At 40.2% G+C, this 26780-nt stretch overlaps 1 protein-coding gene across 4 annotated transcripts in view; it reads right to left on the reverse strand.

Annotated features, from left to right (window-relative positions):
- The window catches only part of stra6 (signaling receptor and transporter of retinol STRA6), a 99815-nt gene that overhangs the window by 40204 nt on the left and 32831 nt on the right, over positions 1-26780 (reverse strand). For 2 of the 4 annotated variants that reach the window (XM_028823199.2, XM_051920631.1), the window contains exons 2-5: positions 26408-26624; positions 17505-17571; positions 13236-13321; positions 8395-8534 (exon numbers count right to left, since the gene is read on the reverse strand). In XM_028823199.2, coding sequence (XP_028679032.1) covers positions 8395-8534; positions 13236-13321; positions 17505-17571; positions 26408-26490 — 376 coding nt within the window. In that variant the 5' untranslated portion in view covers positions 26491-26624. Of the gene's footprint in view, positions 1-8394; positions 8535-13235; positions 13322-17504; positions 17572-26407; positions 26710-26780 lie in introns of those variants that run through there. The other 2 variants (XM_051920630.1, XM_028823200.2) reach the window with 2 other exon arrangements.

The raw sequence follows: 26780 nt of genomic DNA on the forward strand, positions 1-26780 counted from the left end.
ACAGTATTTGTATTTGGAAAAAATAAAGTAAAATCAAATAGGCCCTCTCTGTGTCTGTCTGCATGTGCTTAAGCTGTAGCCCTGCTGACACGAGCACGCAATGAAGCTCCGCTTTCGCATTTAGGAAAATATTGCTCTTCGCGAGGCCACTTTATATTTTTTTCTGTTGGACATGCAATATGTGACGCAAATTTTGACTGGCAGCGTGATAGGTTAGTTCACTTACACGTTGGCTCGACAGTCACCATTTGTATCATACAGTTGGAAATAGAGTGGTAATTTATATGTATACTTGCATCTATTTAATTTCTTTTGACCGGGAGGATATTAGCATATATGGTTATACGTGTTTGTTACTGGGTATAGCTCAATAAAGTGTATTTAAATAAAAAAGTCTTCATAATTATTGTATTTTATTCAGGAACGCTGTAATAGCCTAATATAAGGCATGCAAAATTGAAAAAAGTAAACTCATGGGTCATGTATTCTCACTCCTTAAAAATACAAAATGAACTGAACATGAACTAGTTCAAAATTGAAATGGTGAACTACGAACATGAATTTATTCATTTTAATCTGTGTGAACTGAACTTTGAGCGAGTTCTTGTGAAGTGTGAACTTGCACATCACTTCTAGTCAAGAGCTCCACAATGTCACATCTGGTCCAGAAGACGTCCCATCTGGTCACTTCTGATTCTGGGCATAACTACCTCACTTCCTCTGTCGTACTTTAAAAACCCACCATCTCAACCTCACCAGTCAGTTCTATTTTGGACTCAATCCAGTACACATCTGTGCTAAAAAAATTTCCATTTTGCAGCCAGGTAAATTATACGGGTGGCTGCCCCAAATCTTTTTATGGCTCTTGTCTCATCTTTGACACAGTCAAAACGTTGTGCCTTTCACCTTCTTTATTCTTCAGTGTGGAAATAACCTTTTTTCAAGTGGTGGTACTTTTATTAAGATAACATTACATTTTATAATGCCAATAATCATAGGTACTATTGGGGTCTTCGGTATCTTTTACTTTTGGAAAGGAGACTGAACTGCTGGATGGCAAGTATGGGGGAGATACCGATGCTTCATATTTAGCACAGCGCCAGGAAGATTTACTCAGACTGTGGAAGAAAAGGAAGCCAAAACAGTAACAGCTGCAGCAGAAAATCGAGACGATTATCCAAAACAGTCACGGGAACATCCTAAGTTCCCAGAAGCATAAGCCTTACTCCACAATTCTCAGCTGTCTTGTGCTGAACTAAGCGAAATGGCAACAGCATAAGGGCCCAGCTCCATGGCAAAGTGACCCTTGGCACTCAAGTGCCCTAGCATCATGAGTGAGCCTGTGGCCGGCTACTGGCAACACTGAAAAAAATGTCCTTTTCTTTATTGTGTTTAATGTGCTTACACTAAGTGATGCTGTTCTTTCATGACTTCTAATACTGTGACAATTTTATTATGAACATAAAAACAGATTTGAGAAGAACAGGCCTGTCATCGCATATGTAACTTGTCAAGCCGATGTTAAAATGGATCAAAGAATGGAACTTCCTGTGGTGCTTTTCTACACAACCTGATAATTGTTTCCATTGAGGGCGTTAGGTTAGTTGGCATCTCTGTTTAGGCCTGAAACTGACACACAGCCTGTCAAGGTCTGGTTCCTGCCTTGCGTCCAGTACTGCTGGGCTAGGCTGAGGTTCTAACTTGAATGGTGTGGGTTCAGGACATGGGTGGGATGAATGGCTTATCCCAATAGTGGGACTGGAGTCTATAGTAGCAGCGATTAGGCACAATCCCCAAACCAAGCCAAAGTCCACCAGTCTAATGTAAGGAAACCATTTGCTCACAGCAGGCCATTTTAGATCTGTTAATTGTCCTACACATATTTGGGAAAAACAGAACACTCATTGGAACTCCACAGCTCGTTCTGGGCAAATAGTTTGTCAATTAAAAACAGCACTTTCTATTATTGACTTTTGCTTTATTCTCCAGTAGTAGGTGCTTGATATTTCAAATACCCCTTTCACCCATTAGGGTGATATCATTCCAGAAGTCAGAGGGAATGTCAGACTTGACGTCTGCATTGCTGATCTCATTGCCTGAGGATGTCAGATTACACTGATAGGATTTGCCTGTAATGACAAACTACATGTCTTCATGATGACTTCCCAGCACGGGTTCACACTTCCAAAGCATCACGAGTTCGCCCTTTTTATTTAAATTCAATAACATGCTGCCTGACCATGCCAGTGCTGTATGAATGCTTTACAGGTACAGTAAATTCAGCTGCAATATTAAACCTCCCTTTTTTTGTTCTTTTTCCTATTGTGTTGTGGAATGACAGTCATGAGACATCAGACAGATGAGCCTCTCTTCTGTTTGTGAGGTCCAAAACATTCATATTCCTTTTTAATCGCAACTGCTTTCTGTTTATTGTACTTCCAGGTGAGTACTCAGTTGTTGTCAGCTTTCACACAAGACCACCAGTACAACTTAAGACAAAATGAAACCTGTCTGAATCAGTCAGGGTGAGTGGCAGACTAGTTGGATTGAGTTGCTGGGGATGTCACGTGACTGGTGGTCATGGGAGCGTAACATAACTCCCTCTGACTCACTAAAAGTTTGTTAATGAAATATGCAATGGAAACAATCATGTGACATAGCCTTGATTTCTAAGGTCTACACTGCTGGATTTTACATCTAAATGTCCTCAAGCTAGTTCTTCTTTGGACATTTTGCCCCCCACTAAGAAGTGATTCTTTGCGGTCTGGCGTTTTCTGCCATTCCTTGATTCCTTACTTTGTTTGAATGATTGTGTTTGGTGTCTAAGGGGATGGTCTTGTCATTCACTTAGGTTGCCGGAGTGTCCTGTCTGATGTTCCTCACTATAGCGTTTGTTTGCCTTCACTTTTATGACCCTAGCTCTCTGGACTTTTTGATCAAATCCTTTTGATATTATTTTATTGGCTAGTTTGGATGTAGAAATTTACCTATTCACGATCCCAAACTTTTAATTAGCATGTTGGATTTGTGGATACAACAAGCTGGATCTACTCTATTTGAATGTTAATGCCTGGAGTACAAATGAGAAGATCAGACCATCACACTGCCACCTACAAGTCTGTGATCGACAGCAGCAGCTCACTTATTCAAGACACAAGTTTTTATGTGTGAGTTCTTTAATATTTATATTTTTCTTGAATTTCTGTAACTAAGCATTTGACTACAGTTTGTACTATATGTATAACTATATGTCCATAAATAACATTTGATTCGATTTGATTGATTAATTCTTAGAGAGCAATGGGAAAGGGATCTTTCTATTAAAACTTCAAAAAAGGAATAGAATTTATTCATTCATAAAATTCATTCTAATTTACTATGCACTAAGCAAGCTATAATCCGACAAAAAATGATTCAGTATTTGCATGTATCTATGTATGTTGAGACAGGCGGCCATGGCCATTACCTGGCTGGGATGCCAACAGAATGGAGAGAACATTGATGAGGCAATACCTCCCTTGGGACACTAGAGGGCAGCCCTCCTGGGCGGCTGTGACACCACGGATTTCCGCAGGGCATGCTGGGAACAGGAGTTTGATACTGCCCTGTTGGGTTCCATGAAAGCCACAAGGGGGAGCTACAGAGCTCTATACTGGACTTCTACCATATCTGGGAGTGATTCCAAGTAATCTTGATGAGCACCTGGAACACTCCAAGGACCTATAAAAGGAGCAAAGTCACCACCACTTACAATAATAGCCTGAGTTGGAAGACAGTGGACAAAGCTTGTGACGAGGAGTGGAGGCGGAAGGACTGGAGATGAGAAGGGACTGTGGTGCAGTATGGACTGTGCTGTACTTTGTGGGAGCAAAAGAAATGCATCCCCGAATGTAAATACAGTAAATTGTGTTCTGTATGGTGAAACTTGTGTCCTTCCCGTCCGTGTTGGGTTAGGCTTCACAATGTATACCTAAAATTGTCAAAAATGTACCTGGGGAAAATTCAATCTGTGAGCTATGTCATCATTGTTAGGTTGCAAGTTTTGGGAATGACCCACATGTTAACTGTTTTAGGCAAAAAATGTTTGTATATCTCTCGGATGGCCTTGGATATAAAGTCCCTTCAAAAAGTTTAACAGCAGTATTAGGAATAATGACTGATGGGATAACAGTGTTTGTAAATCCTATACCACCAGGAGCAGATCTAACATCAGGGGCTTACAGGTGTGTGTCCAGTAAGGCAAAGATCAAATGATCAAGTCTCCTCAACCTCTAGATAAGGCCCTTGCTCGGTGAAACGATCGTATGTCTACATGCCGAATGCAAGAGTAGGAAATACCGCTGTCACACATGGGTGGCTGGGAGAAAACTTCAAGGCCTGTCAACCTGTAACTCCAACCCAAGCCAAGGGTTGATGCTGTCTTGTAACACTTCTCTCCTTCTCTTGCAGATCTAGAAACCAACATCTTGTGGGCACATGACCCTGTTTCAGTTCTGGGGCTCCTGCCTCTTCCTCCTCAGTGACTTTATAACTGGCACCACCATCACCTTTCTCTGGTCTATTGACAGACTTTGAATATATTTCTCTCACTGCACGTTAATTTATGTTTATTATTTTGTTATATAACATACAGGGTTTGCCTAAATGGTGCCTCAAATCTTTATGTTTGTTCTTTGTTTCATTTAAACTACAGAGTGTAAGCGTGCTACATTATTAAATGTAAGATTAACTCTCTGTTAAGGAGCTAAGTCACCCAGGGGCCTATAGTGGGGTCTTAATCTGGGTTTGTATACCACATTACTTGTATGAGGACTCATTTTGCTCAACTTGAAGAATCCAAATCCACCTTTTACAACTCTGTATGAAAGTGATGTTCCATATTATATCAAATTGGAAAAGAAATTAATTCTCATGTTGAGTATCTGTTCAGAATTGTTTCAGATTTTTGTCTGGAACACCTTCATTTGATACTGAACAAATCAAGCCAGGCCTGTGTTGAACCTTTCAATTTTATTTGCTGTTTTCTTCTAAAGAAGAAACACTTTAGACAGGGTTCTCTTGGCGTACAGTTGAGTAGGGCACGAGTGCTGGGTGGGTTTCATGGTTTAGTCAGAATGTATTATTGTTTGTGATGAGCAAAACAGCGGGGTTTCATTTCACATACAGTTTCTCAAAATTGCCTTTAAAATTAACCTTGCACGTGATTTAGCAATCATGAAGCGAGAAACCCACTTATACTAAATTTCTTGGATTTTCTTCAAGATTTTGGGGGTTAGAAAATAAAGAATATGGCTCCCAGAGGGTCATTCTGGAGTCGAAACTCTTTACTTGGCCTCTCTCCAGCACCATCCCAAAGTTCCATGGCTACTTTCAGGGAGCAACACACAACATCACTGAATGGCCCGCCTGCTCATTCACGGTGCTAGTGCCACCTCGTAACACTCACTTAGGGTCAGAGGCAACACTATGGGTAACACAGTGGCCACATACCCAGGTCAAGGGATTTTAGCAATGGCAAAGCGCTTGCGGGCATTTGCTCTCCAGCTGTGTTCCTCTTTCCATGATCTGCGCCATAATAAACTGTGCTGGGATTTTCCACATGAAGAAAAAGGGGGCAGGTGAGATGAAAATATATAAACTCATTACTTGGATTTCACTTGTGGAGAAGCACCATTGCTTAGTGAAATTTCGTGTGAAGCAAAACCCTATGTGTCACTGCAATTTCAGTTTCACACAAATTGTTTCGCTCGTCACTAATTTATGCATTTGCTGTGTTATGTGACTGGATTGTATTTTGTTATTGTGTTTTGTTCTTTAAATAAAATAAATTAAAATAAATCATAGAAATGGGCGGCACGGTGGCGCAGTGGTAGCTCTGCTGCCTCGCAGTTAGGAGACCCGGGTCCTCCCTGCGTGGAGTTTGCATGTTCTCCCCTTTTCTGCGTGGGTTTCCTCCGGGCGCTCCGGTTTCCTCCCACAGTCCAAAGACATACAGGTTAGGTGGATTGGCGATTCTAAATTGGCCCTAGTGTGTGCTTGGTGTGTTTGTGTGTGTCCTGTAGTGGGTTGGCACCCTGCCCGGGATTGGTTCCCTGCCTTGTGCCCTGTGTTGGCTGGGATTGGCTCCAGCAGACCCCCGTGACCCTGTGTTCAGATTCAGTGGGTTGGAAAATGGATGGATGGATAAATCATGGAAATTGATTTTTAGTTTAGTAGTATGGCTTTTTTGAAATCTCATTATTTGCTATTTGTGATCTTACTACTTCTGCCATTTTCATGTAATTCACGCATGTCACTTACTGTCTCCGTGATGTGAATCTCCTCTAATTCTACCTTCATCTTCCATATTCTCTGCCTGCCTGACCTTACCAGTTTCATGCTTTAAAGCTGTTCAAGATGTTAGGGATATCAGGATCTTATAATAGTGATAAGAAATGGGCATCTTAACAAATGTTTATAATAGGGTGTCCATTTTTAAGGCTTGACAACATCCATCAGTATCTAACACAGCAATTCTTTTTTGTAAGGTATGCGCAGGGCTCTTCGGGACTCAGCAAGTTGCACTGTGTATGAATTGAAGAACGCTGTTCTGTTTTGGAGGTTTTCTTCAAGGAGAAAAAAAAATGATCTAAGCAATGATTAAAACTAGAACTCAGGGTACAGGATTGGTTCCTGCCTTGTGCCCTGTGTTGGCTGGGATTGGCTCCAGCAGACCCCCGTGACCCTGTGTTTGGATTCAGCAGGTTGGAAAATGGATGGATGGATGGATGGATAGTGCAACATCTAAACCAGGGGTCTCAATCTCCAGTCCTGGTGGGCCGCAGTGGCTGTAGGTTTACATTCTAACCCTTTTCTTGACGAGTGACCTGTTTTTGCTGCTGATTAACTTCTTTTGAATTAATTTTAATTGGCTTGTTTTTTGTAAGATTTGTTCCCTGGAATTTCTTCATTTTTTTTCCTTAAACAGAAATGAAATATGAAGTGAGTGAGCCAACAGAAGACCAACTAAGTCAGGGCCTCAAACTCCAACCAGTTCCTTAATTAGACGCTGAGTCTTGTTGTTAATTAAACCCGCTCTTTAATTGCGTGGCTTGTTGCTCCTCTCATTGTGCGATAGCAGACATTTTCAAAATTGTTGATTTATCCTTTACTTTTCTAAGAGCAGTGTTAAAATGTTTTGGGGACCTGAACAAATCAACATTCCTGAGACCTCCACCCTCTTTATTTTCAGATATTGAATGATGGTTACAGTTTGCTGGTCAGGCTTTGGTTCATTTTGTATCTCTTTATTGTTTGGCTGCTAATTACAAAAAAGAAACAATTAAGGGGTCTGAGTCTTCAAGAGCAAATCAAATAAAATTAATTCAAAAGAAATTAAAAAGCAGCAAAATAGGTCACTAATTAAGAAAAAGGTTAGAATGAAAACCTGCAGCCACTGTGGCCCTCCAGGAATGGAGTTTGAGATCCCTGATATAAACTGAGAAGCCTAAAGTTTGCCCTAACGACTTACAAAGGAAAGCAATAGAAAGTGGATGGAGTAAAATAACCCAAGCATGCAGTGTACAAGTTCAAAAAAAGAATTGACATCGGCTCCCTTCAGCAGATTTAAATGTTTTAAGCAACCCTGGACACATCCCTGGGTCATTAAACACATTTAACTTCAGAACTCAACTAAACGAAATCCTGAAACGCTAAAACCCAAATGATTTTGATTGAAATTGGATCATGGGAACCTTTAAATTGCTGAATAAAATTATCACTTTATGTCAGAAGTGTCCCTAAAAATTCTCTTTTCAAAGTTTTACATAAAAGTTGTAGAACATTTTGGCAGAGACTCTAATTGAGTCTTCCAGCTTTTTCCGGGTAACAGCTATTTTTCATTTATTGCAGAGGTGGGTTTTGTCATATACAGCACTGCAACTGTGTTTCCTGGAAAAATGCTTCAAAAAGAGAGTAAAACAACTTGCACTATTTCTAAGAAATACTTTTGAGATTCCTAACAAATTTGGAGAAACTGTAGAAATTTTCAAATTGCTGGATAAAAGGCCTGATGCGTTCACTGGACAGTAGAAACCTTGTCAATCTTCAGTCTCCAGCATTTAATAAACGTTTAGGGCAGGTTTCCTTCTGTAAAGTTAGCACTGAGTTTCCAATTGTTATTTACAAACCTAGATCATGAACAGCAGATGTGCTACCAAAGACAGTGATATTCTCCATATTAGAATATGGACCGAGTAGACCCAGCTTTATGTATTTTGTGGTGGCATTTCATAGCTGCTTAATAATTATTTTTATATCTTGTATCTCCTCCTTCTCTCATGGCTGAACTTAGATCCATACCCTGTGGACATGTCTCATTAAACTGCTTCAAGACTTAGCACTGTACATCTTTACCTTGAGTTGTTGGACTGGATTCCTTAATGAATGGCAGAGGGTTCTTTGACATAACCAAGATACTCAGCTTGCACATGAGCAGTCCAAAAACAGCCGTGGCCAGGCCTTTGTGCTGCGTCTGGTTGAGCATGTTGACAGGGCTAGAGGGACAGGGTGGAGAGAAACACAAAAGAAGTTTTAGTGGACACTTTGCTCAAAGAACATCTTCATCTTCCTTCTGTCCATTTGGAAACTGGACAAGAGCATCGGTGGTGCTGACATGGCTCCCTTGGTACAGGTTGTGAACTTGGGAATGGAGCCAGACACAGTGGAGCTGCCACAGAAGGACACCCAGGCTAATGTCATCCAGTTGCTCAGCATTCAGCATCACCTTCAAAGCAACCCTGATATTGTAATGTGTATGGAGTTCAGTGAAATTCTTATTTGCATGTGCTAATAAACATGTAACACGTCACCACTCTCTGGTGCTGCGATTAGTGAATATTACTACCTTGTCCTAAAACTTCTGTCTTCATAACCCAAGATAACTTCCTTAGGTCTAAAGCAGTATTAGAATGTGAAGCTAATGGAATATATTTTAAGAGTTATACACTCACTGGCCACTTTATTAGGTACAACTTGCTAGTACCGGGTTAGACCCCCTTTTCCCTACAGAACTACCATAATTCTTCATGGCAGAAATTCAACAAAGTGCTAGAAACATTCCTCAGGGACTTTGGTCCATATTGACATGATAGCATCACTTAGTTGCTGAAGATTTGTCGGCTGCACGTTCATGATGCCGATCTCCCATTCCACCACTCCAAAAGTGCTCTATTGGATTGAGATCTGCTTACTGTGGAGGCCATTTAAGTACAGTGAACTCATTGTTATGTTCAAGAAACCAGTTTGAGATGATCTGAGTTTTGTGACATGGCACGTTAAACTGCTGGAAGTAGCCATCAGAAGATGGGTACACTTCAGTCATTAACAGATGGTCGTGGTCAGCAACAATACTCAGGTAGGCCGTGGCATTTAAATGATGCTCAGTTGGTACTAAGGGGCCCAAAGTGTGTAAAGAAAATATCCCCCACACCATTACACCACCACCACCAGCCTGAATCATTGATACAAGGCAGGATCCATGCTTTCATGTTGCTGATGTCAAATTCTGACCCTATCATCTGAATGTTGCAGCAGAAATCGATACTCCTTACACCAGGCAACATTTTTCCAATCTTCTACTGTCCAAACTGGTGAGCCCGTGTGAATTGTAGCCTCAGTTGTCTGTTCTTAGATGGCAAGAGTGGCACCTGGTGTGGTCTACTGCTGCTGTAGCCAATCTGCTTCAAGGTTCACATGTTGTGTGTTCAGAGATGCTCTTCTGCAAACCTTGGTTATAACAAGTGGTTATTGGAGTTATTGTTGCCCTTCTATAAGCTTGAACCAGCCTGGCTATTCTCCTCTGACATCTGGCATCAACAAAGCATTTTTGCACATAGAACTAACACTCACTGGATATTTTACCTTTTTCTGACTATTCTCTGTAAACCCTTGAGATGGATATGTGAGAAAATCCCAGTAGATCAGCAGTTTCTGAAATACTCGGACCAGCCCGTCTGGCACCAACAACCATACCACATTCAAAGTCACTTCAATCACCTTTCTTCTCCACTCTGATGCTCAGTTTGAACTCCAGCAGGCCGTCTTGCCAATGTCTACATGCCTAAATGCATTGAGTTGCTGCCATGTGATTGGCTGATTAGATATTTGTGTTATCAAGCACTGGAATGGCTGTACCTAATAAAGTGGCTGGTGAGTGTACACTGGTTTCCCATAAAAGGCATAACTATAGTATTTAACCTATGCATTTACAATCAAAAACAAAGTTCATCAAAACAGCAGTCACTGAATTCCTCAGTGGAATCTCGTTGCAGACCCCTTTCTTCATTGAGAAGCCAATCAAACTGCACACATCTGATGGTGTTTAGAGCCTTCACATTATACGCCAGTGATATCACATGATATGTCCACTCTTTCTCAACATGCCCACTTCAAGGCGTACCTTGCACTTCATTCTCATAAAACATTCCTACACTATGCTTAATATTATAATGTGGGAGGGTTACCTGACTAAAAAGTAATGACAGCTCTCGAGTAGATCTGTCTTGTAGAGGGCGTATCGTGTAGTAGGACTGCCTCTCAGGTTCCAACATGGTCTTGTAGTGCTGCAGCCAGTGTTGTGCAAGTTCACACCTCACAAGAACTAGTTCAAAGTTCAGTTCATACAGATTAAAATGAATAAATTCACGTTCATAGTTCACCAGTTCAATTTTGAACTACTTCATGTTCGTTTTGAATTTTTTAAGGAGTGAGAATAAATGACCCATGAGTTTACTTTTTTCAGTTTTGTATGCCTTATATTAGGCTATTACAGTGTTCTTGAAAAAATACAATAATAATGAAGACTTTTTTTATTTAAATAAACTTGATTGAGTTATACTTACCAACAAACACGTATAACCATATATGCTAATATCCTCCCGGTTAAAAAAGAAATTAAATAGATGCAAGTACACATATAAATTACCTCTCTATTTCCAACTGTGTGACACAAATGGTGACTGTGGAACCGGTGTGTGGGTGAACTAACCTATTATGCTGCCTGTCAAAATTTGTGTAACATATTGCATGTCCAATGGGAAAAAATATAAAGTGGTCTCGCGAAGTACAACATTTTCCTAAAAGCGAAAGTGGAGCTTCACCACGTGCTCTTGTCAGCAAGGGTGCAGCTTAAGCACAAGAAGGCAGACACAGACAGTGCCTATTTGATTTTAAGTTATTTTTCCGAATTCAAATAAATGGCAAAAAATTGTTATGAAATAAATATTTGTAAACGTCCACTATTTGTGCTAATCTGAATACTGTGTTTGGATTCGGTTCCACTCCTACATTACAGGGTAAGGCAATACATTTAATCTGGACCTAAACCAGATCCAGAATGTCACATAACACTGAACTAGCTCACGTTCAAGTTCTTCATTTGCAAATATGTTACGTTAAGTTCACTGTTCTTAGAGAAAATATCTTGTTCAATAACCATACTCCTTTGAAACAGTTCATATACAACACTGGCTGCAGCCATTTCCAGACCTCTCAAGGAGTTTACACAGTAGTGTAAATCACACGACATAAATGAACAGTTCAAGTTCCTGAATTGAGGAGCTCCAGAGGTCAACAGGTAGACTCAACTCAAATTTCTAATTACTGATGTCACATGACCTATATGGTAGAATGTTCTCCAAGTTCTCAAGTGAGAAAGAATGAGTACTACTGCACTAGCCATCTGGAACATTAGGATACTGACTATCCTAAAAGATGAGCGCTCTGTTCTTGTTATCAGTCAAATGTTTATGATGACTAGCAGTAGTTCTGCATTATTTTTTATGAAAGGATTGCGAAATAAAGATAGTCAGGAAAAAAAAAAACAAAGTCATTATTGGAAGATTAAATTAAACCAAATGTCAAAACCAAAACACAAAATGAAAGAATAGTAGTCAAAAGAAAGTCAGAAAAAATTAGCATGAATTGCTAAATTCAATTTTGAATATAGCAGCTGGTCTCCTTTTAAGATTCACCTGACTCATTTAGATAGATAGATAGATAGATAGATAGATAGATAGATAGATAGATAGATAGATAGATAGATAGATAGATAGATAGATAGATAGATAGATAGATAGATAGATAGATAGATAGATAGATAACTTTATTAATCCCCAAGGGGAAATTCACATGGTAATAAGTGTCCAGGAAACGAAAACGAGTCCACATAAAAGAAAGTGGTAGGAGTGATCAGAGAGATAGAGAAAAAGGTAGAAATATTAAGAAGATAAAGTCCTATAAAGATAAAATCCTACACGGAGCTGCTGGAAAGGCTGCCACTCATGGCGGTGACTGAGTCATGATTAGTCATTTGCCATCATTAGGTTCTCCCAAACCAGCTACCACGCACAACGTAAATTTCTCAGGTAATCAGATGCACTAGGCACGATGTAGAAACTGTGGAAAAGTCCAAGCTGCAAGGTTGGAATCCTTACAAGCATTCAAATTGTTATATTCATAGGACTGAATTATAAAGAACATTTCTAGCAAATTCAGCCAGAGGTAACTGACCATTCCAGTCTATTTGACTTGAATGAATGAATAATACAGCAAAGGAATTTTTCTAAATCCTTATTTACCCTCTCAGTCTGACCATTAGATTCAGGTAGGTTAAATTCACAGTACATCCCATAAGCTTACAAAACACTTTCCAAAAATTAGATATAAACTGTGATCTTTGGTCAAAAATGATTGAAGATTGGAATCTGTATACGCAAACAATATGTGTAAGAAAGATAACTCCTTGGCAGAAGGGAACTACTTGGGCAAAATTAAATGAGCACATTTAGAAAAGCAATCAATTCCCACAAAAACTGTGATATAGCCTTTAGAGGGTAGAAGATCAGCAGTAAGTTCAATAATGAAACAGAACAACGTCAAAAATGACAGAGAAAAATTATTAACTTCTAAAGAAAGCAGTAACTCAAAAAACTCCTTGGGTTTCATTGGTTTCAAGATTATTTCTATTTTTACATAAAAGAACATTGCAAATCCTAACAACATTTCACCCTTTGCAATTAATTAAACGGCAGTTCCAGGAGAGTGAGTGAGAGTGGTCATGAGCAATCGTTGCTCTTTGTACCTACGACTTGAGCTCTGGATGGCTACCATCTAAATTGGCCTACCAATCCTGTATATTATAAATCAAAGCTCAGCCCACTCATTTCAGAAACTGCAGGAACAAAATAAGAGCTCACCTGAGTAAACCTGGAACCCCATTAAAAAGGCCCAGGCACAGTCGCTTCCGTCTAGTAAAGGCAGCAAGAACCAAAAGAATGACCAGCTGAAAAAAACCCCAGCATAAAGCATATTATAAATAATGGTAAGAGAAAGCTGTAAATGAACAGAAATATTATTAATAACAGCAAGAGTATGAACACTATGCTGTAAATTAATTATAACAATTCTATAGTATTACTGATAAATAAAATACTATTAAAATGAAATAAATACAAATTACATTGACAACAAGCCATATTGATTGTTGTCTAAGAGTTTTTTTTCATAGTCAGTTCCTGAGTGATTCCTGCTACAATCCTCTCTGATAAATGAGGATATTTTAAAAACAAGTAAACTGTTCAAAGGAAAATGCAATTTAAATACTTCTCTTCAAATCTTTATACAGCAGAAATACATCATGACTTTGAGCGAGACAGTGCAATTGTTTCAATGATAACACCCAGGAGATGAAACATAGTGAAGAATAAACTAAGTTTAGTGGCAAAAGTCAAGCCAATCTGTTGTCAAAATAAAATTCGTCAAATCAAACACAATGTGCCTAATAGCCAGATATTAAGTTCAAGTACAGAAAAGTAATATTCAGAGGTTATTCACACACTAACTGAAGGATTTATCCACAATCTTGGATGCTGCAAAAATATACACTGTGAACTTTATATGGTCACTCTAGTGACACGTCACACATCCAAGTTAATTCTGGTTGCCTTCATCACAGAAACTCCTGACACAAATGTTCTGAAATGGCTCCACCCATAGCAAAACAAAGATGTCATTGAGGCATAACACTAAAAAATTCAACTTTTTCAAAATGTCTTGAAACAAAACCCCTAAATAGATACATACTTTACTCAGTTTTGTTCCGGGAAACCAACAAATAAACAAATGAGCATAATATATGGTAGGGCAGTGGGTAGCACTACTGCCTCTCAGATCTGGTTTCTCTCAGGACAGATTTTACACATTCTTTCAGGATCCATGTTTTTTTTCCCAGTCTTCTGAAACTTCTCCCAAATTCTAAAGATATCCAAGTTAATTGGGCCAGCTATGGCTATGAGTGGGACCTGAGATGGACTGACATCTACTAGGTTTGGTTCCGGCCTATTGCATAGTTATACACAGACAGACCTCTGCACCTCATAAACCTGATCTGGATTAAGTGATTAAGTTAAGTTGAGAATGTGTCAAAATTAGGGTTGGTGCAGAAACACTCATTGTTCTTCATCTCTGTCTCACTTCATTCCCTATTTGCTTGTTGCAGTGGCAAAGCACCAGTTTGTGCAGAAAAGTGTTCTCCCTAAACTCAGTAACATTCTATAATAATAACAATACTACTACTACTAATAATAATAATAATAATAATAATAATTAATTTTCTAAAGTACCCAGAGCACTTTTGCATAGATAGTGGGGAATCACTTCAACCACCACCAATGTGTAGCATCCACCTGGATGATGTGACGGTAGCCATTCTTGCACCAGTACACTCACCACACATTAGCCATTAGGAGCTGAAGGGGTGACAGAGACAGTTAGCCAGTAAGGAACGGGGGATGATTAGGGGGTCAGAATAACCAGGCCATGGGGGGATACCCTACTCTTTTCGAAAACTTCCCAGGGATCTTTTTTGACAACAGAGAGTCTGGACTTTGTTTTCACATTTCATCCAAAGAACCATTGTTTCAGCACAGTGTTCCTGTCATTTTGCTAGGGCATTGGGATCCACACATAGATCACAGGTTACACCAGGGGTGTCAAACTCCAGTCCTGGAGGATCGCAGTGGCTGCAGGTTTTCATTTTTACCATCTTCTTAATTAGTGACCAGTTTTTGCTGCTAATTATTTCTTATAATTAGCTTGACTCGGGCCCCTTAGTTGTTTCTTTTTCCTTAATTAGCAGCCAAACAATAAAGAGACACAAAACAAGCCACCACATGACCAGCTCATTTGTACCCATCACACAATATCTGAAAATAAAGAAAGATGAAGGTCTCAGTAAGGTTGATCTCTCATGTCACCAAAACATTTTGACAATGTTCTTAAAAAAAACAGAAAACAGTTTTGAAAATGTGTGCTGTCGCAGAATGAGAGCAGCAACAAGCCATGGAATTAAATAATGGGTTTAATTAACAGCCAGAATTGGCTTCTCATTAAAAATTGGTTGGAGTTTGAAGCCCCAGTTTAGCAGGTCATCTATTGGCTCGTTTCACATCTCATTTTTGTTTGGCTGTCATTTAATGAAGAAAGGAATCAAATCAGAGGGTTGAATCCTTCTAACAGGGGATATTAAAATGATGGGGGAAAAAAGTTAATTAGCAGTGAAAACTGGTCACTGACTAGGAAAAGGAATAGAATGAAAACCTGTAGCTGCTGTGGCCCTCCAGGACTGGAGTTTGACACCCCTGGGTTACACAAACCCTGCTGGCCTCACCAACTCCTCTTCTAGTGGCAATCCAAGCATTTCCTAGATGGTCTTCCAACACGACACAAACATATTTAACTTCAGGTGGATTACCAGTTGTGAAGTGCAGGCGGTGTAAGTGCTGAACATCTGGGAATTTTCAAGGTCAGCCAAGCCAGCAGTGAGATTTAATTGCTACAGCATGACCTGGGTCTTCTCCCAGTTGGAAGCTGCTGGGGACATCCTCACTACATGCATAAACCATCCCAATTAGCTCCACTCCATCCATAGAGTCAACTGTTATATACTCTGAGTTTCAAATTCTGTCATAGTGAGTGTGCACAGCCCTAAATAGGACCTTCATTTTGTTAAGATGTTTTGGCTCATGCTACAACAAAATATACAAAAAAGTAAAAAATAAGGCCTATACCTCCAAAATGGAGTCTCAGGCATTCCTATTGTTGACTCCAAAATCGCAATGCCAAAGTGAGGCCTTGCCTCCCTCATCTAGCCACAGGCTTCCCTGATACCTGTTCTCCAAAACATGTCTTTCCCAGAACAAAAAGAACACAAAAAGGGGATAGCTAAGACTCAAAACAATCCTTAACAACCCTCAAGAAGCATTCAAAAGGAGGAGAGGAAACTGTAAAAACCTCCAATTAAAATAATAAAAATTTAGCTCTGGCATGAGCTAAAAAACACCAATTTATATATTTCAAGTCTCAATTTGAAGGAAAATAAAACAATGTAAACATCTTGTAATGAAGTGTGGCTGCCTCTAGGGGTACTAAACCTGAGACTGAAACCTTTGGAGTAACTATTTTATGATTTAGTCTCTGAATATTATCTTTTCTATAAAAGAAGGTCAAACTGTTCAGATAGTGGTCACTGAGTAAAAATGACTCCTTATCATTACAAACAGGCCACTCATGTGTAACGAGCTCCTAATCCATAATTCAAACTAACACAACAAAGTTATGATTTAGAGTGAGGGTACACAAGGAGTGCAACAGAACTGGCACCTTGTTGCACCCTCACTAATGTCTTTGCAATACAGAGAGACAAAAACACAATTGTTTAGAGTAAAGAAGATTAAGAAGAGCCGCGTGGGAAAAGCCAAGCGTATAAGGAGATTACTTGAGTCCACTCAAGGAGGCAGAGACATGTCACCGGAAAGAAGATGACTCCTAATATGTTATATAACTTTAGTTTCTATGCGTAACACATGGTCACCAAAAGTGTGGTAGTGAAGTTATTACAGAAATGGCTGGGAAAAGTAAGCAACAATGTGAAAAGTGTCATGGCCCCTTTCAAGAGGGCTAATTGAATATATCAGTAGACATTGTACGATTTTAGGGTTATGGTTAGGTGGACTTTTTTCATCCCAAAGGGAAATTTTGTTTCAGCAGGAAAGTACAACACATAACGCATTGATACACAGATACAAGAAAATAAGCCAAGACACAACCGATAGCCAGTGGTGTCATTAAGTGCACACACTCAAGATTAGTTGCTCCATTCCTGGGATTAATAAAGTATCTATCTATCTATCTATCTATCTATCTATCTATCTATCTATCTATCTATCTATCTATCTATCTATCTATCTATCTATCTATCTATCTATCTATCTATCTATCTATCTATCTATCTATCTATCTATCTATCTATCTATCTATCTATCCTGTCAACATCAGTGCAATAAGGGCATTGTGCTAGAACTGATACAAGTTATTATTGTAGGTCCCATATGCCGACCTTACCTCACCAGGTTGCCTACTTATCTGTTTATGAAGTAGCAGATCATGACACAAACTGGCATACTTACAGACAGAGCCAAGATGCATATGTGGTACAAGTTATCTGGCACCGTGGGGTCACATGGCTCGATGACTCTAAAACACACAAAGAGAAACATCACTTCATTACAGCGAACACTCAGGTAACCAAAACGGACCTAGGAAGCTGTCATTGTGTGCCCCTGTACTGAGGTGATGCCAACTTCCTTAATTTTCTGCTTGCATAGTCACTCATCCACAGAACAACAGGACCAGAAGGAGAATCAGCAGCATCACCATAATTCTCTTTACTGTACCTGTGATACATCTTGGGAGAAAACAATATTGTCTGCAGACAGTTACCCTTCACACAACACCTCTTACCCTGTGTGCTCTCTGGTGTCCAGATAACTTGAGTCTACTCAAGGAGGCAGAGACGTGTCACTGGAAAGAAGATAACTCCTAATATGTTATATAACTTTAGTTTCTATGCATAGCATATGGTCACCAACTGTGTGGTAGTGATGTTATTACAGAACTGGCTGGAACAAGTAAGCAACAATGTTATCAGTTATGATGTGCCCTGTTTTGCAGACACGAACAGAACCATGAAAATGAGGAAATCTAATTCTAGGAGGGTAGTGGACATCTGAGGAGGATGTGCTCCATTGAGAAGGTGTGTTTCAGTTGGTGACCACAAATATGAGTAAATGTGCAAAGTGAGGCCTAGCCCTATAAGTGTCCTATGAGTTGAGTGGCCCTATGGCCAACAAGGACACAAGGACATAGTACAATACAATACAATACAATTTATTTTTGTATAGTCCAAAATCACACAAGAAGTGCTGCAGTGGGCTTTAACAGGCCCTCCCTCTTGACAGCCCCCCAGCCTTGACTCTCTAAGAAGACAGGGAAAAACTCCCAAAAAACCTTGTAGGGAAAAATGGGAGAAACCTTGGGAATGGCAGTTCAAAGAGAGACCCCTTTACAGGTAGGTTGGGCGTGCAGTGGGTGTCAAAAAGACGGGGGTCAATACACCTGACCCCATGTGTACAACCCGCATTCTGTTCGTGTTATGTGGTCACCTGTTAAATATCAATTTTTTTTAACACCTACTTTGATTTTACTTTCATAAATGAATAAAAATAATTAAATAAGTGATTATTAAAAAAATAATAAGAAAAATACAATTAGTTGTTAATATTGTAATGTTAAAATGAGTATTCAGCAAATGAATAATATTACATTAACTGACTAAACATGAATTCATAATTAAAGCTGGCATACAATTATTTATATTGAAATAAATTAAGCATTATTGGCGCGGTGGTATCGCTGCTGACTTGCAGAAAGGAGACCAGGGTTTGCATCCCCAGTCCTCCCTGCATGGCGTTTGTATGTTCTCCCTGGGTAAGAGTGGGTTTCCTCTGGGTGCTCTGGATTCCTCCCGTTGTCCAAAGAACACGCAGGTTAGGGGGATTGGTAACATTTAATTGGCCCCTTTGTGTGCTGTATGTGTGGTCATCCTGTGATGGACTGGCTCTCTGTCTAAGGCTTCTAAGACAGGCAGACAATCCCAATGATACTGAACTGGAAAAGCAGTAAAGAAAACAGATAAGTGGATATTATTAAATGAAAAAGAAGAAGAATATTAATGGTTAATATTAAATATTTCAACTAATATTGAAAGAACTATTTATTATTAAGTTGATACTAATAACAGTACTATTGATCATTGATAGTTATAATTATGATTATTATCTGCAGCATGGTAGTGGAGTGCTAAGTGTGTCAAAGTTCTAGATGTGTAGCCCTGTGGAGTTTGTTGTCCTTGTGTACCACTTGGATGTCCATTGGACTTTTTAATTTCCTCCCTTATCTCTGAGTCCTGACAGTTAAGCATACCGGCAACTCTGATTTGGCCTTGTGAGTGTCTACAATGTGGAACTGATGTCTAGGCCAGTGCTGCTTTCTGCCTTTCACCCAGTCAGGCTGGGATAGGCTTGCGCCACCCAAAAAAGTGCACAAAATTAGGCAGGTTCAGAAAACAAATGAATACTGTTATTACTATTAAATAGAATTAAAAATATTTATTATTACAACCATCAGCCACAACATTAAAACCACCTGCCTAGTATTGTGTAGGCGCCCCTCAGGCTGCCAAAGCAGTGCTGACCTGTCGTGGTCTCCTGTAAGTTGCAAGGTGGTGTCTTCACAGATCAGACATGTTTTTCCAGCACATCCCACAGGTGCTTCTCCAGATTGAGATCTGGGGAATATGATGGCCCAGTCAGCAGCTTGAACTCTTCAACATGTTCCTCAAACCACTCTTGAACAATTTTTTGCAGTATGGCCATCAGGGAATACCATTGCTATGAAGGGGTGTGCTTGGTCAGCAGCAATGTTTAGGTAGGTTGTAGGTGTCAAGTAACATCCACATGAATGACTGGACCCAAGGTTTCCCAACAGACCATTGCCCAAAGCATCACACTGCATTTGTTGGCTTGCCTTCTTCTCATGGGTGCATCCTGTTGCCATCTCTTCCTCATATAAACAACACACACACACCCGGCCGTCCACATGCTCTAAAAAAAACATGATTCTTCAGACCAGACCACCTTCTTCCATTCCTCCATGGTCCAGTTTAGTACTCACATGTCCATTGTAGCCATTTTTTGTAGTGGACAGGAGTCGACATGCGGCAAGGTATGATGAACTGTGTGTTCTGACACCTTTCTCTGATGGCCAGCACTAATCTTTTCAGCAATTTGTGCTACAATAGCTTTTCTGTGAGTTTGGATCAAACAGGCTAGCCTTCTCTCTCCACATGCATCAATGAGCCTTGGGCACCCATGGCCGTGTCAAAGGTTCACCTGTTGTCCTTCCTTGGACAGCTTTTAGTATGTGCTAACCATTGCATACTGGGAACACCCCACAAGACCTGCCATTTTGGAGAAGCTCTGACTCAGTTGTCAGGCCGTCACAATTTGGCCCTTGTCAAAGTCTCTCAGAGCCTTACGTTTGCCCATTCTTCCTGCTTTCAACACATCACCTTCAAGAACCAATTGTTCACTTGCTGCCTAACATATCCCACTCCTTGACAGGTGCCATTGCACTGAGATGGCTGATGTTATTCACTTCAACAGTCAGTGCTTTTAATGTATAAATAAATAGCAAAAATTCGGACATGAGCGTCAGTAGGCTTTGTGCCCTGAGAACCAAGTTACCCGAACTATTCTATAACATTACAGTAATTATTTACCACTCTGATGCTGATCTTTCTGATTATAAAATAGGTCATTACGATAGTAATTGATGAGAAGAATTCATAATTAATTACGGTTTTTGGGGGTTCCTCTAGAGCAGGGGTTCTCAACGTTGGTCCTGGGGGCTAAAAAAATGTAGAAATTAGAAAACTAAGTTTGGTAAAAAAAATATATATATACGAGGTGAGACATAAAAATAGCCAGACTGGGCTTGGGGCTTTCCTGGAAAACCTTCTGGTGGTCGGCCGAATGTGAATCATTGAACTATATCCCCTCCTACACGCCCTCTCAAACCGCCGACCTGCTAGGTATATCCTGTGAAGAGCCCAGTCAGAATTTGCATAACAATCGTTACACGAGTTGCCGTAATGATGCCGGGTGAAAAAATCGAACAGCGAATCAACATCAAATTTCTCGCAAATTTTCTCTTTTTCCGTAAAGCAGTTTTTGACTGACAAAAACATTCCTGCCCACAATCATCCTCCCTATTCGCCTGATTTAGCTCCCTGTGATTTTTTACTTGTTCACGAAAATCAAAAGTGACCTGAAGGGAACACATTTTTCTTCAATGGATGAAGTGAAGACAAAAACGGCAAACCTGTTGAAGACTTCCAGCACTGTTTCAATCAATTGAAGATACGTATGGAGCGGTGTAGAGATCAGGAAGGGGAGTCTATACAAGGTGACAATGTGTAGAATGCTGCAATTCATCAATAAATATTTTTATTTAACCAATCCGATTATTTTTGTGTCTCACCTCGTATATATTGAAATGTACCAAGCAGTTATATTGGAATAATGTATTTTTTTCTTTCTTTTTAACAATATTTTCATCTTGATTTTCATTCTGTTTTTTGTCGGGTGTTCTAATTGTTTAATTAATCCATTATTTTCTAATTAGTGGGTCTAATGCTAAAGTAGTTATAGCCTTTGGTTATTCAGTGTTGTTTACCTGGCTGTCTGCTCTGCTGGTTGTCATTATTAAGATACAACGAAGGGAGCAAACTGCACAGAGAAAGGGCAAAATATAATAAAATCAACAGAAGAGGGCATTTAAATCCATCCATCCATCCATCCATTTTCCAACCTGCTGAATCCGAACACAGGTTCACGGGGGTCTGCTGGAGCCAATCCCAGCCAACACAGGGCACAAGGCAGGGAACCAATCCTGGGCAGGGTGCCAACCCACCGCAGGACACACACAAACACACCCACACACCAAGCACACACTAGGGACAATTTAGAATCGCCAATCCACCTAACCTGCATGTCTTTGGACTGTGGGAGGAAACTGGAGCGCCCGGAGGAAACCCACGCAGACACGGGGAGAACATGCAAACTCCACGCAGGGAGGACTCGGGAAGCGAACCAGGTCCCCAGGTCTCCCAACTGCGAGGCAGCAGCGCTACCCACTACGCCACCGTGCCGCCCAGCATTTAAATCTCTAGCAAAAATGGAAATATTCCTAAATGTCTTATAAATGTAACAATCATGCTGCAGTGCTTTCTTAATGTAGAATAAGAGAAGAGAAAAAAGATACCAGCTAATTAATTGCGATTAGTGTTATCAGGCGTTGTCACTGATTATGAATCTGGTTGGACCAAAAACCTGAAGCCACAGTGGGCCCCCAGGACCGAGTTTGGGAACCCCTGCTCTTGAGTGGCTCATTCTCTTGAACGATTTGGCTCAAAAACTAATCAGCACATTAAGTTTCGAGTTTTTTTTTTCTTTCAGCCATTTTAGTTCTAGGCCTTCCTCAAGAAATTGTGACCGCCCTCCACACACACACACACACAGACAGTCACACACCCATCATTGAGAAATCAGTGTTTTTGGTATCGGGGGACCCTAAAACGCTGACATCTGTTGAAAACTGGACATCGAAATTTCTGATGAATCTAAAGTTTTTGCTCCTTCCCCATAAGCAATCGGTTATGGTGGGGAAGGGCACAAAGCAATAAAATAAAAAATTATTATGACAATATTGTACATGATTTTAACAAGCAATCACTGTTAAACATGTAATAATAAGAATCAATAGACTGAAAATGTTACTGCTTCACTCAAAAAAGTAATTCAAGGAATCTACAGCCAATACTTACTGTAAATACAGGTAAATGCATGGTTGCAAGGAGAATGATTTTGTTTAATTAAAACTTCTGAATTGCAAGCATTATTTAATAAATTGTGGTGACACAATAATAACAGTTAAGTAATTTGAACTCCATTTCATTAATTCACTGATAACACCCAGCAATGATGTTGTGGTAACTGAATCAAGTTGCTTTGGCTGATGGGATTTCATTTGAAATGCCGGACCACTTTTAAATGGCAGCACAAGATCGTGACACGTTACCTGCCTGCTGAACGCCTCTGTCTGTAGCGCTGAGGCACTCGCTGAGGGAGAGGAGGACTTTATTTAAAGACTCGTTGTTCTGATCAGTGCGATTTCTGAATGCAGGCTTATATGGGGAATCTTTTTTATGTTGAGGTCACAAATTAACCTGAAAATGCTAACAAGTAATGAGACAAAACTGTTTACAACAACTTATTTGTGAAATGTTTGTCAGCCTAAAGACATATATTCCTACTCATGTTTACTAAGTACATGATACACAGAAGCGTAGCAGGGTGGTAGCAGACCAGGGTCGGATTCTCAGGTCCTCCCTTTGCATGTTCTCCATGTGTCTGTGTGGGTTTCTTTGCACAATTCAAAGGCGTACAGGTTGGGTGAATTGGTGATGTTAAACTGGACTGCCGCCCTGTTCAGGGGATGTTCCTGTCTATGCCTGTTGTTTGCTGGGATCAGCCCCAGCTGCTCCCAGACCTGCTCTAGATAAGCAGGCATAGAAAATGGATGATGATTACAATGCCCTTAGCTTCTGAGAAAAAAGTACTTATTTTTTGTGTAGCCAATTTAAAAAGTTGGGGTTCTACTGTCAATCATTAAGCATATTGTAATTAAAAATACTATACCATACCATAGCATTTTCTAAGCTACCCAGGGCTGTGGAGTCGGATTCGTGGAGTCGGAGTTGAAAACAATGATTGGGTTACTAGAGTTAAAAATAATTTGTTGACTCTGAAATTTGTAATATAATGTGCTAAACTGTGAATTTCCCATTGGGATTAATAAAGTATCTATCTATCTATCTATCTATCTATCTATCTATCTATCTATCTATCTATCTATCTATCTATCTATCTATCTATCTATCTATCTATCTATCTATCTATCTATCTATCTATCTATCTATCTATCTATCTATCTAAACCTTCCAATTTTATATATACTAGTTTAAATAAAATACTTTTTCTTCTAGCCATTTGATAGAAATATGGCCTCTTTTTACATTTTCATAAGTTTTGTCTTTTGTTTAATGATACTTAATGTTTGTATCTTTTTTATTAAATAATTTTAAAAAGCCACAACAGCATCACTACAGCCTGTAAACCCAAACTTTAACAGGTCAGGGCACTAAAAAGTGGAAGTGATGAGATGTCTTGTATCTTGTATGTTATGTGCTTTCAATTAACACAGTAAATGTGAGTCTGATTACAAATAGAGGGGTCTGAGTCGGAGTTGGTGGTAACATAATCTGAGAAGTCGGAGTCAGTGGCACTGTAAATTGAGGAGATGGAGTCGAAGGTTTTGTGTAATGACTCCACACTCCTGGCTCCCACTTAATCTTGAGGAGGGTCAAAGGTGGCTGGAGCCTATCCCAGCAGGCATAGGGCACAAGGGAGGAGACAATCCTTGGACAGCATGCTAGTCTATCGGAAGGTGAACACACTCACACACACAAACACACACACACACACTAAGGCCAAATCAGCGTTGCCAGTCCACCTAATCTACATAATCAAAGTAAAAGGGAAGAACCCAAGTGGACATGAGGAGAATGTACAAACTCCACACAGACAGGGACCAGACCTGCAGTTAAACTCAGATCACTGGCAATGTTAGGAAGCATCATCTGCCACTAGACAATATACATTTACACTGAAGTCTGTAAAACACTACATTTGGAACATCAAAAAATAAACTCAGATATGCTATGCACTGTGATAATGTGAACATGTATGATGTTACTTACAGTAGTAGGGTGTTGCACCGTGGTAGCCATTATGGATGCAATCAGAAATCAAGCAAAACGATTATGTCTTGCCTGAAAAAGGGGCCTGAGTCGCCTCAAAAGCTTGCATATTGTAATCTTTTTAGTTAGCCAATAAAAGGTGTTATTTTGCTCAACTTCTCATTGATGTTACTTATGAAACAGAAGAAATTGCTAACTCAGGAGAATGTTCCCTTAAGAAAAAGCTAATTCAACTTGCTCATCAAAGTTGAAATAACTCAAAAAGTTAGTTGCAAACTGTTGTGTTATTTTTATTTTTTTATTGACCTGAAACATTTGTTTTTAGAGTGTACTTTGTTTAAATGTGTCTCTATGGGTGCTCATTGTCCATCCATTTTCCAAACCCGCTTTACAGTACATGGAGAATGGTCATGGAGAAGCTGCAGAGCCTACCCAGGGCAACACTGAGTACAAAGCAGGAACAATCTCTGCACAAGGTGGCAGACCATCTTAGGGTGAACACATGGACACATATCAGGGGGCAATCTTAACACTGACAAACCACTTAACCTGCATTTATTTGTACTGTGGAGTGAAACCTTACCTTATTAGTCATTTGTAAACACTTTTGCATGTAGTGTAGCTGTGGATTTCAAACCCTGAGGCTGTTGGTTCAAATCCCACTATCGACTCTGTGTGACCATGAGGAGGTCACTTCACCTGCCTTTGTTCCAACTGGACAGTCAAAAAGAAATGTAACCAATTGTATCACAAATGTTGTAAGTCATCTTGGATGAAATCGTCACCCAAAAAAATATTAAGAGAAGACCCAAGAATGTTCCTTAAAATCAAGTGAGGTGGGTGCTAGCTGTTATTTTAGACAGGCAGTCTGGCAAGGTGGTTAAGGATTGTCAGTTCCAACCCTGCTGTTATCACTGTGTGACCATGAGCAAGTCACTTCGCAGCCTGTACTTCAAATGGAAAAAACTAAAAGAAATGTAAACAATTGTATTTCAAATGATGTAAGTTGCCTTGGATAAAGGCATCGGTCAAACGATTACTGAGGGAAGACCTAAGAAAGTTGTTCAAAATCAAGTGAGGCGGCCGCTAGCTGTTGTGGCAATGCTGGGTACTGGTTAAGGGTTTGGATTTCAGACATTAAGGTTGCGAGTTCTGATCCTGCCACTGTCACTGTGTGACCAGGAGCGAGTCACTTCACCTGCCTGTGCTCCAACCGGGAAATCCAAAAATAAATTAATAAATAAAAATGGCATCTGATTGTATGTCACATGTTGTAAGTCGCCTTGGATAAATGCAAATAAAAAGTAAACGTGGCTGCATGTACCTGTGACCCGCTTACAGCGCTCTGAGCCTGCGCGCATTGACGAGCGCTATACACAAATAAACGGAATTACACTTGAACATGTTCAGGCCACTGATTTATATCACGTTTCTGACAATTTCTGGCACCAATGTGTCGTGTTCGAACACGAATGGCAGTGGCCGAACAGCAGCGCTCGTCTGTCCTCCGAACACGTGGAGCTGCCCGGCAGTCACACAAGTTTACTCAATCCGAGGCCGCCGACGAGTGTAACAACCGGCTGCACTTACTCTTTAGGCGGCGAGGTGGGCTCCAATGGATCGTTGGAATACCAGCTGTCATCGTCGTAGTCTGTCGGCTCGTTGGTGCCCATCGCGGCTTGATGTGGCGCTCCTTCGTTGGACGCCTGGAGTTCTCGCTGTACTTGTGAGCGGCTTCGCAAAACTTCTCCGCAGGTGCCGAGTCGACAAGCCCGTTATCTGTCTGCACGCATCTCCTCCCCTCAGCCTTCAAGAAACAGAGACCGACACTGGAGGGATACTGGCATGAGCTGCCCCCTCAGCCCCAAGCCAGTCCCCCGCCCCCCTATAAGTAAAAAGCCTTTTCAGGGGGATTACACGGCTCCAGGAAGAGAGAGGCCGACAGTGAAAGAGAGGGGGAGAG

The sequence above is a fragment of the Erpetoichthys calabaricus genome, chromosome 17 (assembly GCF_900747795.2).
Source record: "Erpetoichthys calabaricus chromosome 17, fErpCal1.3, whole genome shotgun sequence".
NCBI classification, from domain to species: domain Eukaryota; kingdom Metazoa; phylum Chordata; class Cladistia; order Polypteriformes; family Polypteridae; genus Erpetoichthys; species Erpetoichthys calabaricus.